Genomic DNA, 15,509 nt, shown 5'->3' with positions numbered 1-15,509 from the left:
TAGACCCTCCAGAACCGAGAAATTAATTGTACTCCACTATCGTAAATGACCTCCTGCGGACACCCATGTAGATGAAAATTTCTTTGAGTACTTGAGCAAGTTTGTGAGTGGAGAGAAGACCTTTCAAAGGGACAAAATGAGCCATTTTAGAGAATCTGTCCACAATTACCCAGATGGTATTAAAGCCGTTGCTGGGTGGTAGGTCCGTAATAAAATCCATGGATACACTTGCCCAGGGACGATCAGTACAGGCAATAGCAAAAGTAACCCAGGTGGAGGTTGTCTGGATATTTTATTCTGGGCACAAGTAGCGCATGTGGCAACAAATTCCTGCACATCAGCGCGAAGAGTGTGCCACCAGTAACGAGACAGTAGGAGAGCGTTTTCACAAAACCAGTATGATCAGCGAATTTCATGGTGTGAGCCCAACGAAGAGCCTTGAGGCGGAGATGTGGTTCCAAATAGGAACAGCCGACAGGAGGGGTCTTATAAGAAGTCCCGGTGAGAGCAACAATATTGGAAGGCTCAAATATGTGAGGCTCAGAGGTAGGTCTAATATCAGACTCAACCAATGACCGGGATAGGGTCTCAGCCCCGGAATTCTGAGCACCAGAACGGTAAGTCAATTTCAGGTCAAAGCGAAAAAAAATGAAGACTACCTGGCTTGGCGGGGGTGCAAACACCGAGCATCCCGAAGGTAGACAAGGTTTTTATGGTTGTGTAAACAGTAACTGGATGGCGAGCTCCTTCTAAAAGATCTTCAAGTACAGATTTAATGCCCAGCAGTTCTTTCTTTCCAATACCATTATTATGTTCTGAGGTGGAGAATTTCATAGAGAGAAACCACAGGTATGTAATTCACCCCGAAGGAGATTCTTGTGAAAAAAACAGCCCCTACTCCGACTAAGGAGGCGTCCACCTCCAGGAAAAAAGGTTTCTTTTGATCAGGCTGAGTCAGGACTGGGGCAAAAAGGAAGACCTCCTTCAAAGTGGCAAATGCAGCGATGGCCTCAGTGGTCCACTTACTAAGATTGGCTGACCTCCGGGTGCAGTCAAGGTGGAAAAGTGCTTGATAAATTTCCTGTAGTAATTGGCAAAACCAATAAAACGTTGAACAACTTTCAAGCCAGAAGGTTGAGACCAGTTGAGAATGGCAGAAAGTTTCTCCTGATCCTTCTGGAGACCTGAGCCAGAAACGATATGCCCCAAGAATGAGATTTCAGGAACTTCAAAAACACATTTTTCAAGCTTGCAAAACTGGTTAGCACGGAGATGGGAAAGAACCTCCTTCACATGGGAAAGGTGGGAAATAAGGTCAGGAGAGAAAATCAGAATGTCATCCAGATACACTACCACCGTACTGTAGAGCAGGTCACGGAAGATTTCGTTAATGAAGGACTGGAAACACCGCAGGAGCATTACGAAGCCCGAAGGCTTGTAGTGTCCATCGAAGGTACTGAAGGCAGTTCTCTACTCATCACCCTCCCGGATTCAGATAAAATTGTAGGCTCTCTGTAAATCCAGTTTGGAGAAGATTTTGGAGCCGCTAATCTGGTCAAATAGCTCAGAGATGAGAGAAAGAGGGTATCTGTTTTTAATGGTTATAGCGTTTAACTGCCAATAGTCAATACAAGGGCGCAATGTCCCGTCGTTCGTTTTCATGAAAAAGAAGCAAACCCCTGCAGGAGACTTTCTGACGAATACTCTGAGGTTTTCAGCAATGTATTGTGACATTGCTAGATTGTCAGACAAGGAAAGGGGATAAATCCTATCCCTAAGGATAGGTTTATCTGGTAGCAGATCGATGGGACAGTCCCAAGGACAGTGTGGAGGAAGGGTCTCGGAAGTCGCTTTACAGAAGACATCCTGAAAAGAAGTATAGGGAGCTGGGAGCCCGGTAGGGATGAGGTGATTCTGCAAGGAGCAGCGGATCTTCCAGGTTTGATTGTAGAGATACATCTTCTGAAACACTTAGTACCCCAAGAAGTAACCTGGGCAAAATTCCAGTCGAATTGAGGTGCATGGAGTCTGAGCCGAGGCAACCTCAGAATAACAAAATTAATAGACTGGGGACGGACCAAGGACTCAATCCACTCCAAATGTAGCACAACTACAGTCAGCCGAATAGAAGAAGTGATTTGGGAGGCAGAATCATTGGTAACTATGTTCCCATCCACCACGGTGAGGCATAATGGCTGAGGCAGATCTCAAGTAGGAATGTGGACCTGTGAAGCCAAAGTGGCCGATATGAAGTTCCCAGCGGAGCCAGAGTCCACAAAAGCAGAGCTCACGAAGGGACTAACAGGAGTATCCAAACTGATAGACATAGAGAAGTCTGAACCCGCAGGGGTATAGGGACTAGTGAACTTGACTCCTAGATCAGCCTCCCTGTTACTGGCTAGAAAGAGGCATTTCCCAGCCCCCAGCCCGATCAATGCTGCTGAGTACTGTCAGTGCAGTCCTCCGTCCCGGCGCGCTGTAGTCTGCTTACTGAGGATATCTCGCGAGTGAACTCTCGCGAGATCTCCTCAGTAAGGAGCTTACAGCGCGCCGGGGACGGAGGACTACAGTGACAGGTAAGCGCTTGGGGGGGGGGGCCCCTCACGGGGTACGGGGGGGCGGCGGGTGGCTCACATTGGGGGCCTCACGGGGGAATGGAGGTGCACTCAGCCCAGGGGCCTCCATTCCCTTAATCCGGCCCTGGATGTATGTCTGTGCAATTTTGTTGATGGCCTTGTATGTTAGTAGAAGAATTTTATATTGGATTCTTTGAGAAACAGGCAACCAATGTAGAGACTGATAGAGTGATTAAGCAGACATAAAACTATTTGCAAGAAAAATCAATCTAGCCCTGTGTGCAAAATAGATTGTAGGGTCTCGAGTCTGATTTTGGAAGACCAGTAAGGAGGGACTAACAATAGTCAATTGTGGGAGATGATGAGTACATGAATTAAAGTTTTTGCAGTGTCTTGTGTGAGATATGTACATATTCTGAAAATGTTTTTTAGATGTACGTATGCAGCATGATGTAAATATAGAGTTGATGTGGGGAACAAAGGATAGTTGTGAGTCATGGATTACACCTGGGCAGCTGGCTTGCGAGATGGAATTTATGGTCATATTGCCGACAGAAATAGAAATGTGAGGCAGGAAGCTTCTATTTTTGGGTGAGAATATTATTAATTTTGTTTTTGTAAGATTGAGTTTGAGTTGGCAAGAGGACATCCAAGGTGAAATGGCAGAAAGACAGTCAGTAACACGAGACAACACAGATGGTGACCGATCAGGAGAGGATCGATAAATTTGTGTATCCGCATAGAGATGATACTGAAATCCAAAGGAGCTTATTAGTTTTCAAAGAGAAGTGGTGTAGATGGAGAATAGCAGCCTAAGACTGAGCCTTGTGGTACTCCAACTGATAAAGGCAGCGGAGTGGAGGTTGTTCCAGAGAAATTAACACTGAAAGAGTGATTAGATAGGTAGGATGAGAATCAGGATAGGACAGTGTCTTGAAGACCTAGAGATTGTAGCGTCCGTATGAGAAGAGAATGGTCAACAGTGTTGAATACAGCAGAGAGATCCAGGAGAATTAGGAGAGGAATCACCTTTAGTTTTAGCTGTGATCAGATCATTCACAAACTTGGTCAGCGCAGTCTCTGTGGAGTGTTGAGAGCGAAAGCCTGATTGAAGAGGATCCAATGGGTTGTTTGCAGAAAGGAAACGGGTGAGTCGAGTGTAGGCAATATTCTCAAGAAGTTTGGATGGGCATGGGAGAGGAGAGATGGGGCGGTAATTTGAGAGAGTTTGGGTCAGAATATATTTTTTTTTAGAATAGGAGTAATCACTATGTGCTTGAATAGTGATGGAAAGATACCAGTAGAGAGAGATTACAGATTTTAGTTAGAGGTGGAATGAGCGCACGAGACAAGGACCTACTAATTTGTGAGGGTACCGGATCAAGAGGTAGAGTAGGAAGATAAGAGAGTAGAAACTTTCTCTTCATTTGTGGGATCAAATGAAGAGAGGGTGTCGGAGGATGCTGTGAAGGAATTGAGCTTATTGCTAGTCGAGGGAGATGATACCATGTCAAGTCTGATCTTATCAATCTTGTCTTTGAAATAGGAGGCCAGATCCTGGGCACTGATGTTAGTTGGCGGGTTTGGGGTGGAAGGATTGAGAAGAGATTTAAATGTGTTATTAAGGTGTTTGGAGTTAGAAACCTGAGCATAGAGGAGAGATTGGAAGTATGGTTGTTTAGCAGTGTCCAGAGCATTTCAATAGGAGTGGTAGATATCAGTATATGCGCTGAAATCATTAGAGGTACAAGATTTGCGCCAGTGACGCTCTGCTTTACGAGAGTTTTTGTAGATTGTGTGTTGCTTTTAGTGTGCTACGGTTGACAACGAAGTCTACGCAGAGTATGAAGAGTCGCTGGAGCCACTTGATCAAGGGCAGTTGCTAGGGTATGGTGAAAATAAGGAACTGCCATATTGGGAGGAAAATGTAGAAAAAGGGAAGGTGTCTGGAGTGAAGTGGAAAACTGTTGAAAATCAATAGTTAATATTCCTGCGAGTATAAGGAGGCTTGGAAGAGTTTGACAGCAGGGAGGTTAAAGAACTGGGAGTGAGCGAGTAACTAATAAGGTGATGATCCGAGAGGGCGAAAGGAGTTTTAAGGAAATTAGAAACTGAGCATAGTCTAGAGAAAACAATACCAAGACAGTGGCCACCCTGATGAGTAGCAGATTCAATCCACTGGTAGAGGTCAAGTAAGGAGGTTAGAGAGAGCAGTTTTGAAGCAACATTTGAAAGTGGATTAGCAATAGAGATGTTGAAATCACCCATGATGGTGGTGGGGATGTCAGAAGATAAGTGAGGGATTAATGCAGAGATATGTTCAAGAAATTGTTGTTGGTTTCCAGGAGGCAATAGATGACAGCAACACGCATAGAGAATGGGTTAAAAATCCTAAAAGCATGTACTTCAAAAGATGTGACAGTGAGTGATGGGACATTTAGTAGAACTGTAAATGTGCACTGTGGGGAGAGTAGTCCAACCCAATCTCCTTGCCTGCCCACAGGTCTGGGTGTGGGTGAAATGGAGGTCACCATGAGAAAGGGCTGCAGGTGAGGCAGTGTTTAATTGCGTAAGTTATGTTTCTGTTATTGCAAGAAGGTTGAGGTTGTTTGAGAGGAAGAGGTTGTGTATGGAGGTAAGTTTGTTACAAACAGAGCGCACATTCCAAAGGGCACATTCAAAGGACTTTGGAAGAGATGGGAGACAGTTGATGTGTTTGAGGTTTGCTGGATTTCAGTCGTGTTCAAATATGTTTGTGGGAGAAGTGTGGGGGACCTGGATTGGGTGATATGTCACCAGCTAATGGAAGCAGGGAGAAAGAAAGATAGGAACGATGATTGTAATATTGTCATACATGAATTCAACAGAAAATAACAATCGGTCATTATATATACTACATAATCGTCACAGTCTGTATTTGCTTTCTGCTTTTAAGTTAGATTTTATTTTTCCACAGTATCTATCACTGTCTTATAACATCCTTACACAAAATATAATAGCTTATACAGATAACAGAGATGATAATTTCCTAATTCCTAAGAGAGATGTATAATATGTACTACACAATGGTAATACACTGTAGTGATGAGGATGTAGCGAATCCAGGATTAAGTACAGATCACTGGTACCTTGGTGTGACGTGGCCCTTTAGACTCCTGCTCTGGTGCACTAACTTTAGCGGCAGACTGTGTTTCCTAACTTACCATGCCACAGCAGAAAGCCAAGGGTCTCCTGACCAGATTTTATATAAATAAAATGCAGAGTAGGTGATTGGTCTCAATATCTATTAAATAACACATAGTTGGTGATTCTGGTCACAGCTATAGAGCAAACGGGTTACACTGCCCTCAGTATGCAATGTCATTCTCAATTAGCAACACATACAATAATATATATATATATATATATATATATATATATATATATATATATATATATATATATATAGATATATATAGATATCTCTAACTGTTTCAACTTCTGTACAGATTGATACTATGTAGGCAACCTGGGATACATAAAATATATAGTGTGCATGGTGGAGGGTCCCCAACCAAGAATTCTCTCTCTGTAGTTGAATATAACATTGCAGCGCTGTATATTACAGGTGAACAGTGGTGTACATACACTAAATTGGATATACTGTAACAAGGTCTTTTCTTGTTCACTGACTGAAAGTTTAGTGCAAATGAAGTGAATAGCATCAAGAACTATGTAAGCTGTGCACATGTGTAATCAATATATAAGCTTATCTCTCTCCAAAGGTTCTTCTGTGAGGTAGTTGCCCCTTAGATTCATGGAGATTAATGGTGATATTGGAAATCTATACACTTCTAACTGTATTCATCTTCCTTTAATACACGGTCACACTTTTCTTCCTGCTCCTGTATCTCCTTTCTTTGCTTCAAATTTGCTATACTTTGTCAACTTTCAGCTCTGTCTCTTTTTAATTATCTCTCCACTTGTCACCCTTTCCTTCACATTTCAGCTGTCTTTTCTGTTTTTATCAAATGTTTATTTAATGGTGGCTTAGTGGTCAGCACTTCTACCTCACAGCACTGGGGTCAAGAGTTTGATTCCTGACTATCTGTGTAGAGTTTGTATGTTCTCCCCGTGTTTGCATGGGTTTCCTCCCACACTCCAAAAACATACTAGTAGGTTAATTGGCTGCTAATAAATTGACCTTCGTCTCTGAATCTGTCTATGTATGTGTTAGGGAATTTAGACTGTGAGCTCCAATGGGGCAGGGACTAATGTGAGTGAATTCTTTGTACAGCGCTGAAGAATTAGTGGCGCTATATAAATAGCTGATGATGATGAAATCCTACAGTGATGGTGACATAATAGAATCTTTGTTTGCAGGTAAAGATGGAAACCAATATCCTTAACTTGTTGGTCTATTCCCTGATGGTGGTGATGGTCTGTGGGTTAAACCCAACTTTTGGTCACAGCCCACGAAACCCAGATCGCGTGTCAGAGGCAGATATCCAGCGCCTGCTTCATGGGGTGATGGAAGAGCTGGGTATTGCCAGGCCAAGAGTGGAGTATCCTGCACACCAAGCCATGAACATTGTGGGGCCACAGAATATTGAAGGTAACTGGTAACTTTGGCATATTAATCCACCTTTGGGTTTGGTCCTTGTGGCTCTTTAACACGCATTGCATGTGCATTATAATCATCACAATGATTCATGTGATTTAACATTGATGCAGCATTATGGATTTTTAATCATATGGAAATTGTTGGTAATGTGAATTACTACATGAATTGCTGAAAATCAAAATATCTATATGAGCAGTCCCATAAAAACACTAACAGGACAATACTAAACATCTGTCAGCTACAAGGACATCAGCTAAAAATAAAATATTTGGAAACATACAAATGCCATCTGCACACTGGTTCTCTTAGGACTAATGAGCTGGACCCTGTGGTCCTCTGGAGTAGAATTGTCATTCTTGGGGTAGTAAGGAAGAAAATAGAAGTAGCCAGGTAGATCAGTATGTAATGTCCCAGTTTTCAACAGCTTACTGATATTCCAATAGTCTAATTTAAATAGACAGAAGACATCTGTTAAACATACACAAACGTTCTTAAACATGTTGCTTGTCTTGGGAGAGTGCTGAAGGTTAATTCCTTGTATAATTTACTTGATTGAGTCATATTTTTGCATGCCGTCTAATCATGATATTCAAGTTTTACGTTTCAGTAAATGTAAATATTTATTTAAATCCACTCTGACATCATTGAATCATTGATCACCTTGTAAATGAGCTTTTTGGCCCTATCTTTTGAAAAATGTATATCATTGGAAATAGCTTGCAATAGCGATATAAAGTTATTTTTTTCTGCTTTATGCTAACAGGGAATACAACTAAGAAAATGGCAAATGTTAATAATTAAATTATACAAATGAGCTACAAAAATACTAAAGTATATTGAGGTATGGCTCAGGACAGCACACTTGGCGGTAGACTGTGTGAACACAAGTGAAAAGACTTGCGTTAACAGATGAAAAAAATTTCATTGTGCAATGAAAAAGGGAAATGCATGATAGTAAAAAACAGGTGTGAATGGTGCAATTAAAAACAATCAGGGTTTCCCAAGTGCACTTGCTAGCTATGGGACACTTCTGGGACACAGGAAGACTGTAACGTTAAACACAACTCTTTTTGAAATGGAGATTTCATACATCTGACTTGTTGACTTGGCTTTTAAGTATTTAAACTGCATGTACACATCATGAAAACCCTGTAGGCATGTGTTATAGTATGCGCTTTCCAACCTGTTGGATTCACCACGATCCCCACTAGACCACTAAGGGTAAGAACATTTAAAAAAATGTTAATATGAATACATACTTTGACAAAGCACCATAGTGCAAACCATATCCATGACATTTTAAACAATGTTTGCAATATATGCAGTCTATGTAAGGTGAGATTAGGACCAAACTCCTCCCTTACCCCTAGCTCCATGGGGGCCACCAACAGGCAATAGCCTCATGATCTGGCTCCTCATCATGCAGTCTTTGTGGTTACTCTGTGTGGGCCTTTTCCTGCTTCTGGATATTGTTAACGACATAAATCTAAGGTGCAAGGCTCCACCACAACAGTATACCATTTTCCTCTGAGGTATACTGTAGTTACTTTGAACGATTGTAGTCAGCCATCACAGTGAAGTGCCAGCCATACAAATAGGGCTGAAGTTTTTACACAACTCGTACAAAGGCCAAACACTCCTTGTCAAATGTGACATACGCCACCTCCCAGTTCAGCCATTTTCAGTTCAAATGAACCACAGGAGGCTCCTGCCTGTCAGCCCCTTCCTAGCAGAGTAACCCTCCTAGTCTGCACTGTCATCTATTCGTACAATAAGTACTTACTATAAATTGGCATCACCAGCACTGGAATGCCAACTCGCAATCAGGTGTCCAGTTCTCCTTCTGAGGTAGTCACTTTTGATGAGGTATTGTCAAGGGGTTGGCTATGGTTAGGGACATACCATCAGTAGTTTTCTGTAATCCTTAAGAATGATAGCACCTTTTTCTTGGTCATGGGCTGTGCCCAGTCTGACTGCCTCTACCTTCTCTTGGTGTGGCCTAGCCCATCCTCTTCCTCCTCCATGCCATAGGTACTACACCTCTGACATTCCCATCTGTCAATCGGCTCTGATAGTCATACCACCCCCAAACAAATGCATTGCATGTCATATTCAGCTCACTAAAAATAGCAATGTTGTCCAGTAAGCACAAGCAAAGTCTTCTAACTTGTCTCCTAGGTGTTTGGCCAGGAGCTGTAAGGTGGCTGGTACGTTCTGCATCCCAAACGTCATGATCTTATATTCATATTGACTGAATGTGGTGTTGACCGGCTTGCTTTGAACATGAGCCTCTGGTGTTAGTGCTATCTGCTAACAATCCTTACTTAAGGCCAGTGGGAAATACCCTTTGTTCCAACCAACTCTTCTTATAAAGCAGCAGTATGGAGCACAAAATAGACATCCAACATGGTCATTATCATCATTTTTACGTCAATCAATCAATCTTACATCAATCTTACGTCAACTTGTTCTACATGGGTTCCAACCAGGGGAGGGCTGGCAAATTTTAGCCGGGCTGGCAAATTTTAGAATGGTTGATATCAAATGTAGCCATATGAATTTTAATTCATACAAATTAAGGACCTCCAATAATTTTTTTTCTACCATTACGCATTTCCATCTCTCATAATCCCTGACATCCACTGGCTTGGGATTCCGAGAAACCCAGTTTAAGAATGATATAGTCGAGGTCAGTAAGACCATGGGGTAAATGTATCAAGCTGAGAGTTTTCTGGCGGGTTTGAAAAAAAATCAGATTGTAGCGATCATTTATTTAGTGCATGCTACAAAATGAAAGCTAGAATCTGATTGGTTGCTAGAAGAAACATCTCCACTTTCAAACCCGCCGGAAAACTCTCAGCTTGATACATTTACCCCATGGTCTTACTGACCTCAACTATATCATTCTTAAACTGGGTTTCTCGGAATCCCCAGCCAATGGATGTCAGGGATTATGAGAGATGGAAATGCGTAATGGTAGAAAAAAAATTATTGGAGGTCCTTAAGCAGCAGGTCCTGGAGCCTAGACAGCATGGAGCTTGTTTTGAAGTAGGGACCAGCACCTTCAAACTTAACACATACACACTAATAAGACAAGTCTTCTATTTTGATTGCCCTGAGCAAGCCCCATTAACATTTCTAACTGATCTCGGAGACTGATTACATACTCCACCATAGTAATATTATATCTCTTCCCTTACCATGACGTTGAATATGGGTCAAGTGGTCCCACGGACTCTAGAGTCATGTAATAATTTGAAGGGTGAGAAGCTAGTAGACTTATGCTGCACCTTTTGATAAGCAAACCTTTACTCCAGGTCTCTTTCTTTATCTACATCCCAGAAAGGTCACTGCCAGCTTGGTGCTTCATGACTTCCACCATGAGATCAGAACTGAGCTGCCCCGAACTCCTGCAGTCCCCTTGTCTGCTAGGTTAGGACACTTTTTAAGAGGCTCTGTCAAGTTGGGATTACGACAGCCTGACACATGGAGATCATGCTAGTATTCGCTACTCTCCACTGGAACCGACAGGAGCATCATCGGGATCAGGCTAGCTGCAAAGAACATCCTTTGTGTTGCTAGGGGCCCTCTAATGGTAAAGATCTCAGTGCTTAACCTGGATGGACTGGCAGATCTTTTTCTTTCCCTCTGAGCTCGATGATGCTGATATAGCTCCTCTTGTAGACTGTAGTCTGACTGCATGACTCCTATTGATGGCGGTAACAAAACTTCATCCATATCTCAATGGCAAGATCTACGCCAGAATCACATTTGTTGTGAAGCCATCCTAACTGCCACCTTCCTGAACTCCTTGCTGACTCCCATAATGATACATACCCTAGCCATGGGCACTTCTCACTGTACTCAATCTGCCCCTGTATATTTGGCAGTGCAGGACCAACAAGGTGGAGGATCACAACAATGATTGAGGCCCTCAAATCTGCCCCCTTTGTTGGTGGGGGAGCAAGTAGTTTAAAAAACAGTGATGAAAAAAGCTAATACAAAGGTAAGTAAAGGAACTGAGGCAAGGGGAGGAAAACATAAAGACACAGTGTGATGAAAAAGGGTGGGAGAGAGAGGCACAGTGTGATGAAGAAAGGGGGGGAGAGACAGGCACAGTGTGATGAAGAAGAGGGGGGGAGGCACAATGTGATGAAGAATGGGGGGGAAGCATAAAGGTACAGTGTGATGTTGAAGAGAGAGGAGCAGCATGGCACAGAGTGATGAATGGGGGCACAGCATGATCGTAAGGAGGCACAATGTGGTGATAATGAAGGGCACAATAATGTGTGTGATGGCACAGTGGGATTGTGGCAATGTAGTCTGTGTGAGGTAGGTGGTGGCTAATTAATGGGTACTATTTTTTGTTTGTGGGGTGATGGTGGGGCAATTTAATAGTGGGGATTATTAGTTTAAAATGGGGTGTTTTTGGGGCTATTGAATGTGGGGGTAAGTGTGGGGAGAATGAGGTCTCTTTATTAAATGTGACTATGAATTATTTAATGGCAGTGATGGTTGCGGGAAATAGGTATATTTATGAAATGTAAATACTATTAATTTATTGCTGGGGTTCTTTGCAGGGAGGGAAATAGGTTTGGATATTAAATGGGAATACTGTTATTTTAATGTTGGGGCTGGAGGAAGGGCTAATTATTACTTGTGGGTGCTATTGATTTAATACCAGGACTGGTTTGAATTTTCTAAATGTACCCATTTTTTTTCCCAAATAGGGTCCCCAACATTCCAGGATCCAGACAAGCCACAACTAAAGAAACCAGGTGCCATAGGTGGTGAAAGTGACAAGAACAGGTAGGAGAGGGCAGGAGAGTCTGTGAAATGTTGTTATTCTAGTGGGACAATCCCAATGTTTGGTGAGTGTTCTGCCCAATGTAAGGGGCAGGCCAAGAGTGTGAACTCTTTATGTACACACTGCATTCTTTATATACGACACTATGGTGCTTGGTGTCCTGAAAGTGAGGAGTGCTGGGACATATGTCATGTTCCGGCAAGCGGGCACTTCACCCTTGTTTCAATGGTGTACAAAAAAATGCAGGGTTTTTTTCTGTAGGAGGGTGGCCTAGCACCTGTCACCTGCTAGCCACGACCCAATGATGCATAGCCATGCCCCCTAGTGTATGACCACACCTACTTTAACGCAGCGGCGGCGCAATTTTTTTGCCATACTCAACTAAAACTGGGGCCCCATGAAGTTGTTGTACCGGGGCCCTGAATTCCTCTTGGCAGCCCTGGCTCTACCCTCCTATTGCGTGTTACAATATACTACTACTGATATGGCTAAAGATAGCATTGTAGTAATCCCACCTACTTTTGTCTTGGCCCTGGCTACAAATTTCCAATTTTTTTACACTTCCCCAATCCACCCCTGTGGTCACAGTTGGACTGTGTAAATCTGCAGGTCTGTATCACATCTTTAATAATTGAAGTGCAATGCACTCTTTAGTCCACAATGTGCAGTCCAATCATCTCACCCATTAAGTTGGATATTTTTGCTGTTTGACTTTCATCCCTCTTCTCTCTTACAATTCTTAGAGCAGTTACCTCATGCACATTAAGGGCATACCGAAAGGTTGCAATTATATTAGATTATGTGCATACTTTAACAGCATTAAAAGGTTGTTCCTTTCAACAAAGGAGCAAAGTCTTGAATACCCATTTGGGAAGGGAGGAAATGGTAATTTCCATTCTATATTCGTGACTGAACTCCACAATAAACCAACCATCAATTCCACTTATAGAAAACAGCTATAGCCCAGGGTTGTTGATTTGAAATGTCATTCATGCCATGTCTGCTATGAATACTCAGCCACTTGCTCATCTAATTACTTGGGAATATCAACCATTAGTGCTCCCAAACTAGCTGAAGATCTTCAATAGTTAAAATCACTACTTTTGAAGAATATACAAATTGTGTACTGCTAGTATGTTGAAGGGGAAATGTATTCTAATTATAAGTGACCATTGTTTTTTGCTTTATGTTCTTAATGCTCATTACAGCATCAGACCACATGATGTCCTGGATATAGAGCCTTATTCATCTACTTGGGGTGAAGGTCAATTAAAAAGCACAAAACAATTGACGCGTAGAATGGTCCCTCTGTGCACCTCAGTTTGCGCTGATGAACCTAGATTGCAAACCTAGATTAAGTGTGGGGAAGAAATTTTGTCCAGGCTAAAGGGAGGAGTTCAGTGTCCTAGTGAAGTACAGAATTGCACTTGTGTGCATTCTTTTCTAGAGCAGGGAAAGAACTAGATTTCATTTTGCAGAGCAAGGTTATTAAAATGAGATAAAGGGAAAGAGAAGGGGCACTTTTAGGGACGTTCTTTGCTGTGCCCATAAACGCTCCCCTTTTTCATTCTGCAAAAGGTCTTGCATTTTGCCATAATTCAGAGCTGGCAGGCTCTGTTCTCATCCTATACTTTTAGTGGGACCCAATGTATGTCTTGTATGTTGCACTTTTGTGGAGAAGCACATTTCTAGGTGCTGTCCAAACAATATAGTAAAAAGCTTCACACACAAGTCACACATGTAATAAAATCCATTCTGACTGAGGCTACACTCAGTAGTATTTTTGGTGTAAAATTGAAAAGTTTAACTTAATGAAAGGGTGTTTGACAGGATGGACTCACTCTACAACCATGTCCTCTCTGTTTTTTGTTTGTTTGTTTTCTTCAGTTTTTATAAGTGATTTATTTCTGCTACATGCAAAATTACCCAATTTATACAGTATCAAATAAGACTGCTATCAATATAACTGTTGTCTTCCTGATCAGTGCGACATACATAAGAGAAACCTTTCTGTATATTGGCAGTGCAGACAACCACAGAGTTTGTTTGGTATCTCTGAAAAATTCCATATACAAAATCTTGAAAAATTATATAAATGTGTTTTAGTTCCGATAATCAGTTCTGTTATAACATGTTGAAAACAAGGATTCTTATCTCCCAGAATACACACGGTCAGAATGTGATTATTTTGATTGCTTTGGTTGGTAATTTTTGGAGTCACATGAACAGCTTCATTTAACAATCTGCTGACTATCATTTGGGCTGATGTTCTGATACTCTGGGCAATTATAAACAGAACCTCATATCCTACATTCTCCACCTTCTGCATAAATTCCTTTGGGATTGTCTGGAAATGACGCTGTGACAAGTGTTCCATCTCTCCACATATGAATCGGATTTGGCTCAGCATTTGTTGATTTCATGCTCTCTTGACCCACAGCAGAAACAGATTTCTGTAAACATCTCCTGACCTCTAATCGCTTCTGCACAATCAGCCATGCCATGGGCAGGCTTCCAGCAGTGGGAACAGATCATCTTGCTCTTCTTGTCCTGTGTCTTTATTCTACTGCTCCCTCTGCACTGATTCTACCAGGTCTGTTCACCCTGCTGAGCCTTAAACCTCTACATACGGATTCGCATACGCCTCCCTTCTCTTCGTTTTCTGCGGTGCCCATGTCTCATTGGAGGCAGTCTGTTTGGTTTGGCCAGCAACGGTCTTTTGCTGGTGCAGTTCTTCCTCTGGGGTGACCATACACACCTTGCCGTTCTGAGCTGGGGTATTATATCTAGGCCAAGTCCCAGTGAGTCATGATAAGTTTCTTACTGTTGTCCAGGACATGGAGTAAGGACCGTCCTCTATTGGGGTTCCCTTTTCCCATTAGTAACCTGCCATTACTGACCACTCCTACTGGTGTTAATCCTACTCATCGTCTGTAAGTGCCTACTGCACATCAATTGTATGAGAGTAGTTACTGCCATCACCTGCCACCTGCATCTGGAACCAATTTACTTCTTGTGGTATTTAGCCGCTGTAACACTTCTGTGACTGGTTCCTCCTAACCAATTACTTAGGATCAGGACTGCAGAGTAGTAGGCAAAGAATTGACTCAGGGCACTGGGTTCAATACAGGACAGTCAGAGAACAGATTAGAGGGTTAGCTCTTATGTCACAGGGCTAGAGCAGATAATAGGCATCATACAGGATCTTATAGTTTTTATTGCTCATATGTAACACTTACATGTCCACATGCCCTTGTCATACAGCTGACACAGGGTAATCCAGTCCATTGCCCCTTTAACCAATCCAGGTTGCTGCTGTTGTTTGTTTATTTATAAGGTGCCACAGATTCCGTAGCGCCGGATACAGAAGCAAGTAACAAATAGATGAGCTAATACATGTCAGCAGCACAGGTGAGTGTGAGTAATGCTATGGGGACTCACACAGAGTGCAGCAAAAGACGTGACGGGACGTACGAGGGACAGGAAACAGACGTGGGACAATAGGTACAGAGGACCCTGCCCG

General features: G+C 42.4%; 1 protein-coding gene across 1 annotated transcript in view; it reads left to right on the top strand.

Annotated features, from left to right (window-relative positions):
* SCG5 (secretogranin V) overlaps nucleotides 1-15,509 on the top strand; it is a 34,346-nt gene that overhangs the window by 3,070 nt on the left and 15,767 nt on the right. Inside the window, exon 2 of the mRNA XM_075192741.1 lies at nucleotides 6,939-7,170. Within this exon, the coding sequence (XP_075048842.1) occupies nucleotides 6,939-7,170 (232 nt within the window). The remainder of the gene's footprint in view (nucleotides 1-6,938; nucleotides 7,171-15,509) is intronic.

This window comes from Mixophyes fleayi, chromosome 12 (assembly GCF_038048845.1).
Source record: "Mixophyes fleayi isolate aMixFle1 chromosome 12, aMixFle1.hap1, whole genome shotgun sequence".
Lineage (NCBI taxonomy): Eukaryota > Metazoa > Chordata > Amphibia > Anura > Limnodynastidae > Mixophyes > Mixophyes fleayi.
Note: the sequence above shows the minus strand (reverse complement) of the source record. Positions and strands in the feature narration are given on the sequence as shown.